Consider the following 14,052-nt stretch of genomic DNA (forward strand, 5'->3'; position numbering starts at 1 on the left):
AGGAGGCAAGGCAGATTCGGTTTTAACGTTAGTTGTTTTGTCAAGCATAATAAATTAGTTTATCACGTATTTGACGATAAACTAACTGCTGCCGGATATGTAGATATCTTAGAAACGAATTTAAATGACATTTTTGATGAGGAATATTTGGCTGATCGAAATACATTTTGGTTCCAAGATGGAGCATCTGCCCACAATGCAGAATTCGTTGGAATTATTTAAATGAAAAATTTCATAATCAGTGGATTGGAACTTATGATCCTGTAAGGTGGCCCCCTCGTTCACCACAACTAAATCCTCCTGATTTTTTTATTTGGGGATTTTTAAACAACAATATTTATAAAACTGAATTTAACACCAAGGAAGAATTATTACAAAGCATTCATCAAGCATTTAGAAAAATAAAACCAGTGCATATACTCAATTGTGTAAGATCTGTAAGAAAAAGGTGTCAATTATTATTACAACAAAATGGGGAGTATTTTGAATATTTATTATAATTTTCATATTTTTGTAAGATTATAGTTGTTACCTTGTTTATTATTGTTGTTTGTTGGTTTATGTTAATGTTATTTTTTTTGTAAAATTAATTCTTGCAGTTTTTTGTTGTTGGTAAATTCGTTATTCCTATTTTTCAAGTTGATTGATTTTATTTTTGCTAAATAAAAGTATCAAGGATTGGTACCCTAATATTAAAATGTTAAAATACGTTACCGAGTGTTTTATTTTTAAGTGCCTTTAACCTAACGTCAACTATAAACAATTTATTTGCATGGTAGCTCCAACAACTGAAAATAGATATATGATATGTCATATCAGATGAAAGAAAATTAAAAAGTTAAACGAAAAATGTCCAAATATACGTCCCATATATATGTGTCCCATTTAAAAAAACATAAGTATGGTTTATATTTCCTTAGCGAGACCCCCTAAAAAAGTTTTCTGTACGCCACTGAATCCGTCCATAATATACAGTGTGTAACGAAAATACAGGTCATAAATTTAATCACATATTCTGGGACCAAAAATAGTTCGATTGAACCTAACTTACCTTAGTACAAATGTGCACAAAAAAAAGTTACAGCCCTTTGAAGTTACAAAATGAAAATCGATTTTTTCCAATATATCGAAAACTATCAGATATTTTTTATTGAAAATAGACATGTGGCATTCTTATGGTAGGAGTATCTTAAGAAAAAATTATAGTGAAATTTACACACCACATAAAAAATTTATGGGGGTTTTGTTCCTTTAAACCCCCCCAAACATTTGTCTACGTTCCAATTTAATTTTTATTGCAGTACCATTAGTTAAACACAATGTTTTAAAAACTTTTTTGCCTCTTAGTACTTTTTCGAAAAGTCAGTTTTTATCAAGATATTTTGAATATTTTTCAAATCCACCACATTATTTGTATATGGTTAAGTACGATTATGGAGACTTGGTAATAATATGAAAATTTATTTATGATTTACATTTTTAGGTATATTTTGAACCATATTAAAAAACAAGCCACACCTCGATAAAAGGTGCCTTCTCGAAAAAATACAAAGAATCAAAAAAGTTTTAAAAACACCGTGTTTAACTAATGGTATCGCAGTAATACTTTAATTGGAACGTACACATCCATTTGGGGGGTTTAAAGGAACAAAACCCCCATAAAATCTTTATGTAAACATATTAAAAAAGAAGCCGCAACTCGATAAAAACTGCCTTATCGAAAAAATACTAAGAGCCAATAAAGTTTTAAAAATATTGAATTTAACTAATGGTACCACAAAAATTTAATTAAAATGTACACAAAAGTTAGGGGGGGTTCAAGGGAACAAAACCCCCATAAAATTTTTATGGGGTGCACAAATTTCACTATAATTTTTCTTTAAAATATTCCTGCTATAAGAATGCCACATGTCCATTTTCAATAAAAAATCTCCAATAGTTTTCGATATATTCGAAAAAATCGATTTTCATTTTGTAAGTTCAAAGGGATGTAACTTTTTTTATGAGCATATTTGTACTAAGGTAAGTTAGGTTCAATCGAACTATTTTTGATCCCAGAATATGTGATTTCATTTATGACCTGTATTTTTGTTACACCCTGTATATCTATCAAAAGTTCCTATAGTTTTTTAAAATTTTTCTTAATAAAGATCTGTAAACCTGTCGTTTCCGACATTTTTCAATAATCGCCCAGTATCTCGATAATGTGAGGAGCTATTGATGATTTAATTGGACAATCGTTACTTTAACGAAAAAAGAAGTCATGACATCTTAACCACTTTTTTTCTATCTCCTCTAGTTTTCGGTATACACTGCAAAACATACCAATTTGGGACACCCTGTACATACATAGGGTCGCGGACGTTTCCCCAACTGGCATCAATACGACTAACTTCACGCGTAACTTTGATACGAGAATTATAAAAAAAATATGCATTGAAATCCAGATTCCGTAATTTTTTGAGCGTTATAAAGTGAGTACAAAGACATACATATTTCTTTTTTTGTAATTACAGCTTCAATTTACCGTCATACACTTCTCGTAGAACCTGCCAATAAGGTAGAGTCGTGTTGAGGAAACCTGGGGTGCCCACATACATACAGTGCACAGTTTATAAAGGTGCCGGTGGAGGATGGCGTGGTACCCCGTCAAAATAGCCCCGTCAAAAAAGCTCCGACAAAATAGCCCCGACATAATATCCCGCACACAAAATGGCTCCGACAAAATAGCCTGCAGACAAAATAGCCACGGAATAATAGCCCGCCGACAAAATAGCCCCGACAAAATAACCCCGACAAAAAAGCTCCCTTCAGAATTCATCATGAAATAATTCCTTAAAAATAAATTTTTTCGGAAATGGTAATTATCCTCTATTCAGATGTTTATCTTAACCACATTAAATAAAAATGGTCTTTTTAGAGACCTCGAGTCCTGTCTTCCCTGCCTCTTGGAAGTTTGAACATTTAAGTTAAGCGAAAATCAATGTTTATTTATGATATAAACATTTTTTTCTGTTTTCGGGCAACAGTAAAATGCATTTTAAATTAAATAAATTAAATACATTCTTCCTTTTTGTCAAATAATTGAAATTAAAAAAAAGCTTTTGGACACCTTGTATAAATAATTATGTAATTGATTATAAGAGGCTGTTTTAGCCGGAGCTATTTTAGCCGGGGCTGTTTTGACCGGGGCTATTTTGTGTGCGATCTATTTTGTCGGGGCTATTTTGTTTGCGGGCTATTTTGTCGAGGCTATTTTGTGTTCGGGCTATTTTGACGGGGCTTTTTTGACGGGGCTGTTTTGACCGGGCTATTTTGACGGGTCACGGGATGGCGTCTATGCGCAGTATTATAGTCGGTGCATAAGAGAGGAATTGTTCGAAATAATGAACACATCCCTGTCTGACATAATTTTATCGGATCTAAAATTTACCTGACACATTGTGCGAAATTTCTATCATTTGTATTATATGTTTAAAGAAATATCTTACCCTCAATATGTAATCTTTTCCTTCCAAAGGAAAACTTTTACCAGCCAAAACGAAGTTGATAACTGGGAGTTTCGGGATCAGCTGACAATCAACGATGTATTCTCCTCCTGGAATTGGTGTACCTCCGATAGCCTGCAAAGATTATACATTTAATGCATTTTTAAATATATTGACACACATCTAAACTAAACAAGATATACGAAATAGAGGAAATTTCCTTTAATAGAGGTCGCTATTGCGACTAAATGTCAATTATTTCATTGTAATTGGCATACGGGGCGAAAATATTTAATTTCGAGTCGGAGCATTACTACATGCTCTCCTGAAGATACCAAGAGGTTGAAATGGTCCATAGAGAGATGGTAGTGGTCTCTGAATCGTAATTAAATATTAAGAGCCAACAGTAGCGATCAACAGGTAGCAACAAAATATAACTTCGGGAGAGAGTATCATAAGTTTATTATCCCCTTTTTGAGTCTCATCTTCGGTACGCGCTTCCATTCTGGGGTACGTGTTGTGCGACTCAATTTGAGCGTATTTTTAAACTGCAAAAGAGAGCTCTTCGTTACTCCCTGAGACTCAATAGCAGAGATCATTGCCAAGAATTCTTTAAAAAATTTAAGATATTAACTCTTCCTTCTTTGTTTGTTTTTGAATCCGTTTGTTTAATCCGCAAACATGCATCAGAAGGTCCAGAGAGACCCACTCATAACTATCCCCTTAGAAACGTGGATCATAATCTTTATCTGCCAACCCCACGGTCTGAGCTGGTTAAGTGCTCTATACTATACAATTCGAGAAAAATGTACAATCACCTGCCATCTAACATCAAATCTATTGCAGCATTTCCCGCTTTTCGCAAGGCATTGAAAGCTTATTTGCTGGAGAAAGCTTTTTATACAGTGAATGACTTTTTTATAAACGATTTGAATTCAGCAAATTGACTTGTAGGATTATTACTTTCGAGTACTTGTGTACATATTTGCAGCGGCATAGAACTTTTGATTTAGTTTCCCTTTCCCCTTTCCTCGTTTGCCTTCTTTTTGCTCTGACGTTGTATACATATTGTTTGCAAAATTTTTAATTTTTTAATGTGTACTTAATAACTGTAAAATTATATTAAGTAGTATAACTCACGCCATTTACTTGGTGTCTGTTTCTGTTTTTGTTTTGTTTGTAGTTTTTTACTATTTTTTGTTTTTTATTGTATTTTTTATTTTGTATAAGCTTTGTCCACAAATTGCTAAATTTTTTTGACAATAAAGCATACCTTACTAAACTTTGGCAACAGTGGTAATCTTTGACATTATCTAAGATTAATATTTTGACAATATCATAGACGCGCTAAATCATAGTCGCGTAATAGAAAACGATTTTATTATTAGTAAATAAATATTTATAAAAATAAACCAAAATGGGTGAAAATTTTATGTTAAGGTAGGTATTTTCAGGAAATATCTAATAATAAAACAATAATAAATAATCATTTTTCGTTGTGAAGCGAAACAAATTTCTTTCAGCGCCTGTATACTACAGGGTGTCCAGAAACTCTACCGACAAATGAAGACAGGAGATTCTTCAGATAATTTTAAGTTAATTTAACCCAATTCACTTAGTCCGAAAATGCTTCCTAAGGGAGCTAGAGCTCTTTGAAAATGGCGTCTTGTAATTAGTTTTTCTTAAATACCTCCAGAACGCTTCCATTTAGAAAAACAAAAGTTGGTACGCGTATTTATCTTCAAGATATAAATCCAATCCATCCATTACAAATTTATAGTACCGATCATAGGCGTCCGTTTTGGGTAGGGCAACGGTTATTTTCTCACATAACTTTTTTATCTTTAACTTTTATGCATTTCTGACACTGGATTATTAAATTATGGAGTATTCTAGTACTAAAAGGTACTCTTGTTTTAAATCTGTAGGACACACCGTTTTCTAGAAAAATCGATTTGAAAATGTTTCGCTCTTCGAATTAAAAAAATTTTTTTCAAAAAAAACTGTTTAGAAAGACCAAAACTTGTATATTTATTTATATTCCAGAGATAAATCAATTTCATTAATTGCGAATTTCTAGTACTGGTCATAGGCGTCCGTTTTGGGTAGGTCAACAGTTATTTTATAGCATAACTTTTTTATCTTGAATTTTTGAGCATGTTTGACACTAGATTATTAAATTATGAGGAATTCGAGTACTAAAAGTTACTCTTACTTTATGTTGGTAAAATACTTCGTTTTTGTTGAAAAGTTCTTTTCATTTTTTTTTTCAAATTCCAAAAATGAAAAATTTCAAATTGATTTTTCTAGAAAACGGTGTGTCCTACCGACTTAAAGCAAGAGTACCTTTTAATACTAGAATACCTCACAATTTAATAATACGGTGTCAAAAATGCATAAAAGTTAAGAACAAAAAAGTTATGCGTTAAAATACCCGTTGCTCTACCCAAAACGGACGGACCGGTACTAGAATTTTGCGATAGATGGAATCCATTCATCTCTGAAAACTAAATATGCATACCAATTTTCGTTTTTCTAAATCTAATCGTTCTGGAGGTATTTAAGAAAAACTAATTTCATGACGCCATCTTCAAAGAGCTCTAGCTCCCTTAAGAAGCATTTTCGGACTAGGTGAATTGGGTTAAATTGTCTTAAAATTATCTGAGGAATCTCCTGTCTTCGTTTGTCGGTAAAGTTTCTGGACACCCTGTATATACATTTATACTGATTGTTTCTAGTACTTCCCATAGTCTCTTAATGGGTACCGTGTCATATGCCATCGTTATATACAAGGTGTCCCAAAAGTAGCGGAACGGTCGAATATTTCGCGAAATGAACATCGGATCTAAAAACTGAAAAATACGTGTGCAATAATTTTCAAAAATCTATCGAATGACACCAACACGACCCCTACTCCACCCCCTGGAGGTGGGATGGGGGGTAACTTTAAAATCTTAAATGGAAACCCCCAGTTTTTATCGCAGATTTAGATTTCTCGCGTAAAAGTAAGTAACTGTTGTTCGAGCCATTTTAAATATCACATTAATTGTTGCTTGTTCTGTTAGTTATTGAGAATTGTTAAAAGCGCTGGGTAGTGAATATTTTCGTAATATGGGCACAGCAACCTTCTTCCACTTATCGGTTTCTTTTGATAATAATTACGTCAGATACACATCATATTGTTTTGTTGAATCAGCAGAATCGCTTATATGATGGGAAGAATTTACCCTTGAAATGTGTAACGAGAATTTCGAAAAGTTAGTGTCGTAAGAGAATGTGAATTGACAAGACAAGATACGAGAGATCGGATTTTTCCGAGCCGCGTATTAAAAAACACATATTTTAGAGAACTTTTCAAGATACCGAACGAAGAGCATCGGAAATGTTTCCGCGTCGGCCGGTAATAATATACCTAAGTTGAAAAGATACTGTAATGCACGTCTGAAATTCCGGATTACGGTATAAACGCTTTAATTATAAGCGGTGTGTTATAATTATCCATTTTAGAGATATACTGTTTATTTTTCGCTTTAATATTTTGCAAGCTGTTAACTCTTTTAACTTAAAGCTAATTATAGAAGATAGAAGTACAAAGGCTTTTATTTAATTTCGAATCTCAGGGGTTTGTTAAGATCGGGTAGATTTTTAGAGGCCCCACAACTGTTATTCGAGACATTTTTTTCGAATTATGGACAGATGGCGCTATAATCGGAAATAACGATATATCGTAATACCATAGGTATATTATAGAATATATGGATGGTCTAATATCTCGAGAACTACACTTCCAAATAAAAAATCATCAAATACGTGTTTATTATTTTTCAAAAAGCTATCGAATAACACCAAAAATGACTTTCCACCCCACCCCCTGGAGGTGGGGTAGGGGGGTGGCGGGTAACTTTAAAATCTTAAATAGGGAACCTAATTTTTTATTGCAGATGTGGATTCCTCATAAAAAATAAGTAACAATTGTTCGAAACATTTTTTAGAATTGTTGATAGATGGCGATCGGAAAAATACGATTTATTAGCGCCATCTATCAACAATTCTAAAAAATGTTTTGAATAAATGTTACTTATTCTTTTATGAAGAATCCAAAACTGCAATATTAAAGGGAGGTTCCTATTTAAGATTTTAGAGTTACCCCCACCCCACCTCCAGGGTGTGAGTGGTGGGTGGTCATTTTTGGTGTTATTCGATAGCTTTTTGAAAAATAATAAACACGTATTTTTTGGTTTTTCATTTGGAAGTGTATTTCTCGAGATATTAGACCGTTTCTATAATATACCTATGGTGTCACGATATATCGTTATTTCTGATTATAGTGCCATCTATCCATAATTCGAAAAAATGTCTCGAATAAAAGTTATTTACTTTTACGTGAGGAATCCAAGTCTGCAATAAAAACTGGGGGTTTCCATTTAAGATTTTAAAGTTACCTCCCACCCCCCTGCAGGGGTGGAGTGGTAGGTCGTGTTTAGTGTCATTCGATAGATTTTTGAAAAATATTGATGTATTTTTCAGTTTTCCGATCCGATGTTCAGTTCGCGCAATATTCGACCGTTCCACTACTTTTGAGACACCCTATATATCATAAGTAAATGCAACTCCTGGGCTCTTGACAGCCTTTTTTGGATTGGGTTATACAGAAAATGTTGTCTATTGTGGATCTACCTGAACTAAAACCACTTTGTTCCTCTGATTCGTATGAATGGTACTCTTCACATATGAGGTCTTTTAATATTCTTCCGTACAATCGACTTAGTGTGCTAGTTACGGTAATATCTCTGTAGTTAGTTGGCTCTTCTTTACTAACTTTATTATCAATCCTTCTTTCCATGTCTGTGGTACCGGTTCTACATTTAAAAATCTGTTACATAATATTGTCATTATTTTTGCTAATTTGTCAGTGCCATTTTTAAGTAGTTCTGCGGCTATTTCTTCCTAGCGCGCGGCTGTTTTTTAATAAGGTTATCGCTTTTTGGCCTGTTCCTAGAAAATCAAAAAAGTAATAAAAAAACATTATTTACCTGGTTGATGGCTGTCATCTCTTCTACAGGTCCAGCAATCAAGCTGGTACCAGTATCGGCGATAGCCTGGCAGCCTGCACTACAGAAAGTTTTGGAACCCACAGTTACTTGATCCATTTTAAATTGCCAATAAGCTTGACGGGTGACAGGTATATATGTAAATTCTCCTTTGTAATGCTCTGGATCGGATCCTCCTAGGATGATCTCACCACCTTCTTTGCCGCTAGGATCTCTAAAAAATTAACAAAATATGTACGATGAATAGTTTATTCGTGCCTCAACTCAGCAAACGAAGGTAGTGACCAGAGAATAGGTACAGGGTTATTAACTATATTTTGACCCCCCTGTAAACTGCTTTATTTACAGAATTAGAAAAAAATATTAAATGCAAAAGTTATTCGATTTTTAAATTATGATTTTCTGACATACCTGTCCTGTAAGTTGTATCCACATGGAAAACTTTTTTATTATTAATTTTACGGAAAAAAGTTATTCTTCATAAAAAGCTCTGCATGGTCCAAAACATAAGATTTAACCATCAAATATCAATTTTTTTTTAATATTATACGAGGTATGTCAAAAAGTGTGAATTTCACTCAAGAGTAAAGTAGCTTTATTTTTCACAATATTGAAATTACATCCTATTTTGAAAAGTTGTTTGGAATTAAAAACTATATTCTAATATGCAATTACATCCTAATTGAAAAAGTTTTTTTTTGAAAAATTATGGATAACTAACATTATTTTCAGTTATTTCAATGCTAATAACTCTTTTATTATTAATTTTACGAAAAAAAGTGATTATCCATAAAAAGTTCTGAATGGTCTAAAACCTAAAATACAACTATCTTATATCAAATTTTATCAATTTTATACGAGGTATGTCAAAAAAGATAAATTTAGATCAGAAGTAAAGTACCTTTATAGTTCAGAATATTACAATTAAAAGGATGTAATTACATACTGAAACATAGTTTTTAATTCTAAATAACTTTTCATAATAACAATTTTTGATATTTTGAAAAATAAACGTATTTTACTCTTGAGCGAAATTCATATTTTTTGACATAACTCGTATAAAATTGATAAAATTTGCCATAAGATGGTTGTATTTTACGTTTTAGACCCGGAAGAACTTTTTATTAAGAATCACTTTTTTTCGTAAAATTAATAATAAAAGAGTTATCTGAATTGAAATAACTGAAAATAATGTTAGTTATCCAAAAATTTTCAAAATTTTTTTTTTCAATTAGAAGGATGTAATTGCATACTAGAATATAGTTTTTAATTCTAAACAACTTTTCATAATAGCAATTTTCAATATTGTGAAAAATAAAGCTACTTTACTCTTGAGTGAAATTCAAACTTTTTAACATACGTCGTATAATATTAAAAAAATTGATATTTGATTGTTAAATTTTAGGTTTTGGACCAAGCAGAGCTTTTTATGAAGAATACCTTTTTTTCGTAAAATTAATATTAAAAAAGTTTTCCATATGGATACAACTTACAGGGACATACTGTATATCATACTAGTTACGTCATCCATCTCGGCGTGATGACGTAATCGACTATTTTTTTAAATGAGAATAGGGGTCGTGTGATAGCTCATTTGAAAGGGTATTCAATTCTCTATTCAGTAATATAAACATTAAGATAATTATTTATACAGGGTGTCAAAAAACAATTTTTTTTAATTAAATTAATTGACACAAAAAGGAGAATGTACAGCTGGTTCCTAAAAAAACTGATACGACTCTTAGTAAGATTTGATTATTTTGAGCAGTGTATTGATTGGTCTGACATTATATTATTATTTATTATGACAGACTGTCAAAGTCAGTTAAAATAAACAAACAAACAACTTATTACATATTTTTTCATATTACAATTCATAAATTGTAATAATTATTTTTATATTATTTTGAATTTCTGCATTTTATAAAGAGTATATAAATGATAGTTTTTACATAAAATAGGGTTGTTGTTATCATTTTTATTAATATTAAGGAATAAAACAAACGACTTAACTCAACAATATGTATATTAAAGCAAGAATTGTAACCAAATTAAAAGATAACGGCACTATCAGAGGCAGCAAAACATTTTAACATGAGCAGAACCACAGTTTTTCTATTAATAAAAAATGGAGGGAACAAGAAACTCTCGAAAGAAAGCGAGGCTATGGAAGACCAAAACTATACTAAATTTAGGTATGTAAAAATAAAATTAATATTTTGTAATATCTACATCAGCAGTAATAACAGCTTGTAGTCTTCGGTCCATCTGCGTGAAAGTAACTATGAAATTGTCTTCTTCACAGAGCTCTTCTCCCAAACCTTGCTTTCTTTCGAGAGTTTCTTGTTCTCTCCATCTTTTACTAATATTATAAACGGTTGTTCTGCTTACGTTAAAATGGTTAGCTACGGCAGATAGTGACCAACAATCTTCTAATTTCGTTACAATTCTTGATTTTAGTTCTTTGCCAGCATGTGGAGCCATTTTTTGAGGTTGAACACAAAATAAGTTATCCAAGTTATCTGACAAATTTTAAGATTTGGCAGTGACAGTGACAGTATGTAAATAATAAGTATTTATCTCTCAAAATGCACTGCTCAATTTTCTACAAAATCCGCTTTAAGAGTCGTATCAGTTTTTTTTGGAACCAGCTGTATGTAATTTATTTATTTCAAAATATCTTCTACTGCTGTTAGAAAACAGAAATAAAAGTTTATTGCACAAATAAGCATTGCTTTTTGCTTAAATTCAATGTTTAAACTGTCAAGAGGCAGATGGGTGGCAGCTTGAACATTGAATTTAAGTGAAAAGTAATGTTTATTTGTTCAATTAACATTTATTTCGGTTTTCTGACAGCAGTAGAATGTATTTTGAATTAAATAAATTACATACACTCTTCTTTTTGTGTTAATTAATTTAATTTAAAAAAAAATGTTTTGGACACCCTGTATAAATAATTATCTTAATGTTTATATTACTGAATAGAGAATTGAATAACCTTTCAAATGAGCTAGCACACGACCCCTATTCTCATTTAAAAAAAATAGTCGATTACGTCATCACGCTCAGATAGATGACGTCACTAGTATGATATACAACGTGTCTACTTAAGTTTGAAACATGGGAAACTTTTTTATTATTAATTTTACGAAAAAAAGTTATTCTTAATAAAAAGTTCTGCATGCCCCAAAACCTAAGATTCAATCATCAGATATTAAATTTTCTCAATATTATACGAGGTATGTCAAAAAATATGATTTTCGGTCAAGGGTAAAGTATCTTTATTTCTCTCAATATAGAAAATTCTTATGATAAAAAGTTGTTTGGAATTAAAAACTAAGATCAAGTATTCAATTACATGCTTTTAATTGAAAAAAAAATTCTCAAATTTATGGATACTTAACATCGTTTTAAATTATTACAAATATGATAACTCTTTTATTATTCATTTTACGAAAAAAAGTTATTCTTCATAAAAAGCTCTGCATGGTCTAAAATCTAAGACACCACCATGATATATCAACTTTTATTAATTTTATACGAGGTGTGTCAAAAAATATGAAATTCGCTCAAGATTATAGTACCTTTATATTTCACAATATTTTAATTAGAAGGATGTAATTGCATATAGCATATTGAAACATAGTTTTTAATTCTAAACAACTTTTTTTAATAACCATTTTCAATATTGTGAAAAATAAAGGTACTTTACTCTTGAGTGAAATTCATATTTTTTGACATACCTCATATAAAATTAATAAAATGTGATATCTGATGGTTGGATCTACGGTCTTAGGACATGTAGAGCTTTTTACAAATACATTTTTTTTTTTGGGAAAGTAATAATAAAAGAGTTATCGTATGTGTAATAAATAAAAACGAGGTTACTATCAATAAATTGAGAAAAATTTGGAAAATATTTTTTTTAATTAGAAGCATGTTATTGCATATTTGATCTTAGTTTTTATTTTCCAACAACTTTTCATAATAAGAATTTTCGATATTGAGAGAAATAAAGGTACTTTACTCTTGAACGAAGTTCATATTTTTTGACATACCTCGTATAATATTGACAAAATTTGATATCTGATGATTGAATCTTAGGTTTTAGAGCATGCAGAACTTTTTATAAAGAATAACTTTTTTTCGTAAAATGAATAACAAAAAAGTTTCCCATATGTTTCCAACTTAAGTAGTATATGTCAAAAAATCATAATTTAAAAATCGAATAACTTTTGTATTTAACATTTTTTTTCTAATTCTGTAAATGAAGCAGTTTAGAGGGGGGTCAAAATATAGTGAGTAACCCTGTACAGTCGGAAAAATGAAAGAATACCCATGAACGATCACATCAATCACTTATTTTGTATTTACTGTCTTTTTCTATAAATAACAAACGTTTGTTATAGAAAAAGACAGCAAATACAAAATAAGTGATTGATGTGATCATTTTCATGGGTATTCTTTCATTTTTCCGACTGTAGAAGGACGGCGAGAGATGGTGCCCCAATAGGAAGACGATCAGTGGGAAGACCACGAAAACGATGGAATGACAACTTACTAGAGGCACATTGAAAAAACAGAGAGTCATGTCTATACAAAAAGAAGAAGAAGTTAAATAAACTTCGTACCTCACATACATGTATCATGTCTAAAGCATATGCTTCAACTTAGAGACATCCTTCATTACGAATTAACAGATTTTTAAAACCTAATACTTTGGTGGTGATAAATAATTCAAATATTTAGGTACAGTAAATTCAGTATTACCTGTTCAAGTAGAATGAGAAAACAGGCTGATTGACAAGACCTTGTTTGATCATTTGATTAAATACTGGAGGAACTCCATCTACGGAAATTCTGTCATAAGCCATTCCCAAAATACCGTCAAACTTAGCTGCTACAAAAGCTAAACCAGGCTCGCTGACAGCTTCGGCAAAGGTTTGATCTTTAACTGCAACGTTTCCAAACTGAAAGCAATAATAAATAAAATAAAAAACTGACGAAATAATTATTCCTATCTATTCTTTTTCTCATGATCATCTTTCAGTGCGTCACAGTTTTTCGATTTCTTTCTAACGCATTAAATTTTATGTGACAGAAAAAAAAGGCACGTCCGTGATTACAGACATTTACAGTATTTATTCTAGTTATTCTAGTTGTCGATAGATGGCACCATAATAAAAAAATAATTTTTTTTTAATTAGATAATAATATTACAAATATAATCTGTATAATTTGTAAGACTATACAAATCAAGAAAATACCATTTTATAAATGCAAGAAACACATTTGATTTGTTTTTATTCCAAATTGAAAATAAAATGTGACAACTGTCAGATTTAACTAAAATGTCATGTTAGAATAAATGTCATAAATGTGTATTATCACGGACTTACCCTTTTTCCTATCATTTGTTACGCACTGAAAAATGCTCATGAAAAGGACAATATCTATCTATAAGCGAGGTTTCTACAGCCTCTGTCGTTTCTCGCATTTCAACCGCCATCGTT

At 31.2% G+C, this 14,052-nt stretch overlaps 1 protein-coding gene across 1 annotated transcript in view; it reads right to left on the minus strand.

Annotated features, from left to right (window-relative positions):
• LOC114348849 (lysosomal aspartic protease) overlaps positions 1-14,052 on the minus strand; it is a 53,967-nt gene that overhangs the window by 10,442 nt on the left and 29,473 nt on the right. The window contains exons 5-7 of the mRNA XM_028299328.2: positions 13,310-13,509; positions 8,522-8,753; positions 3,492-3,623 (exon numbers count right to left, since the gene is read on the minus strand). Coding sequence (XP_028155129.1) covers positions 3,492-3,623; positions 8,522-8,753; positions 13,310-13,509 — 564 coding nt within the window. The remainder of the gene's footprint in view (positions 1-3,491; positions 3,624-8,521; positions 8,754-13,309; positions 13,510-14,052) is intronic.

This window comes from Diabrotica virgifera, chromosome 7 (assembly GCF_917563875.1).
Source record: "Diabrotica virgifera virgifera chromosome 7, PGI_DIABVI_V3a".
Taxonomy (NCBI): domain Eukaryota; kingdom Metazoa; phylum Arthropoda; class Insecta; order Coleoptera; family Chrysomelidae; genus Diabrotica; species Diabrotica virgifera.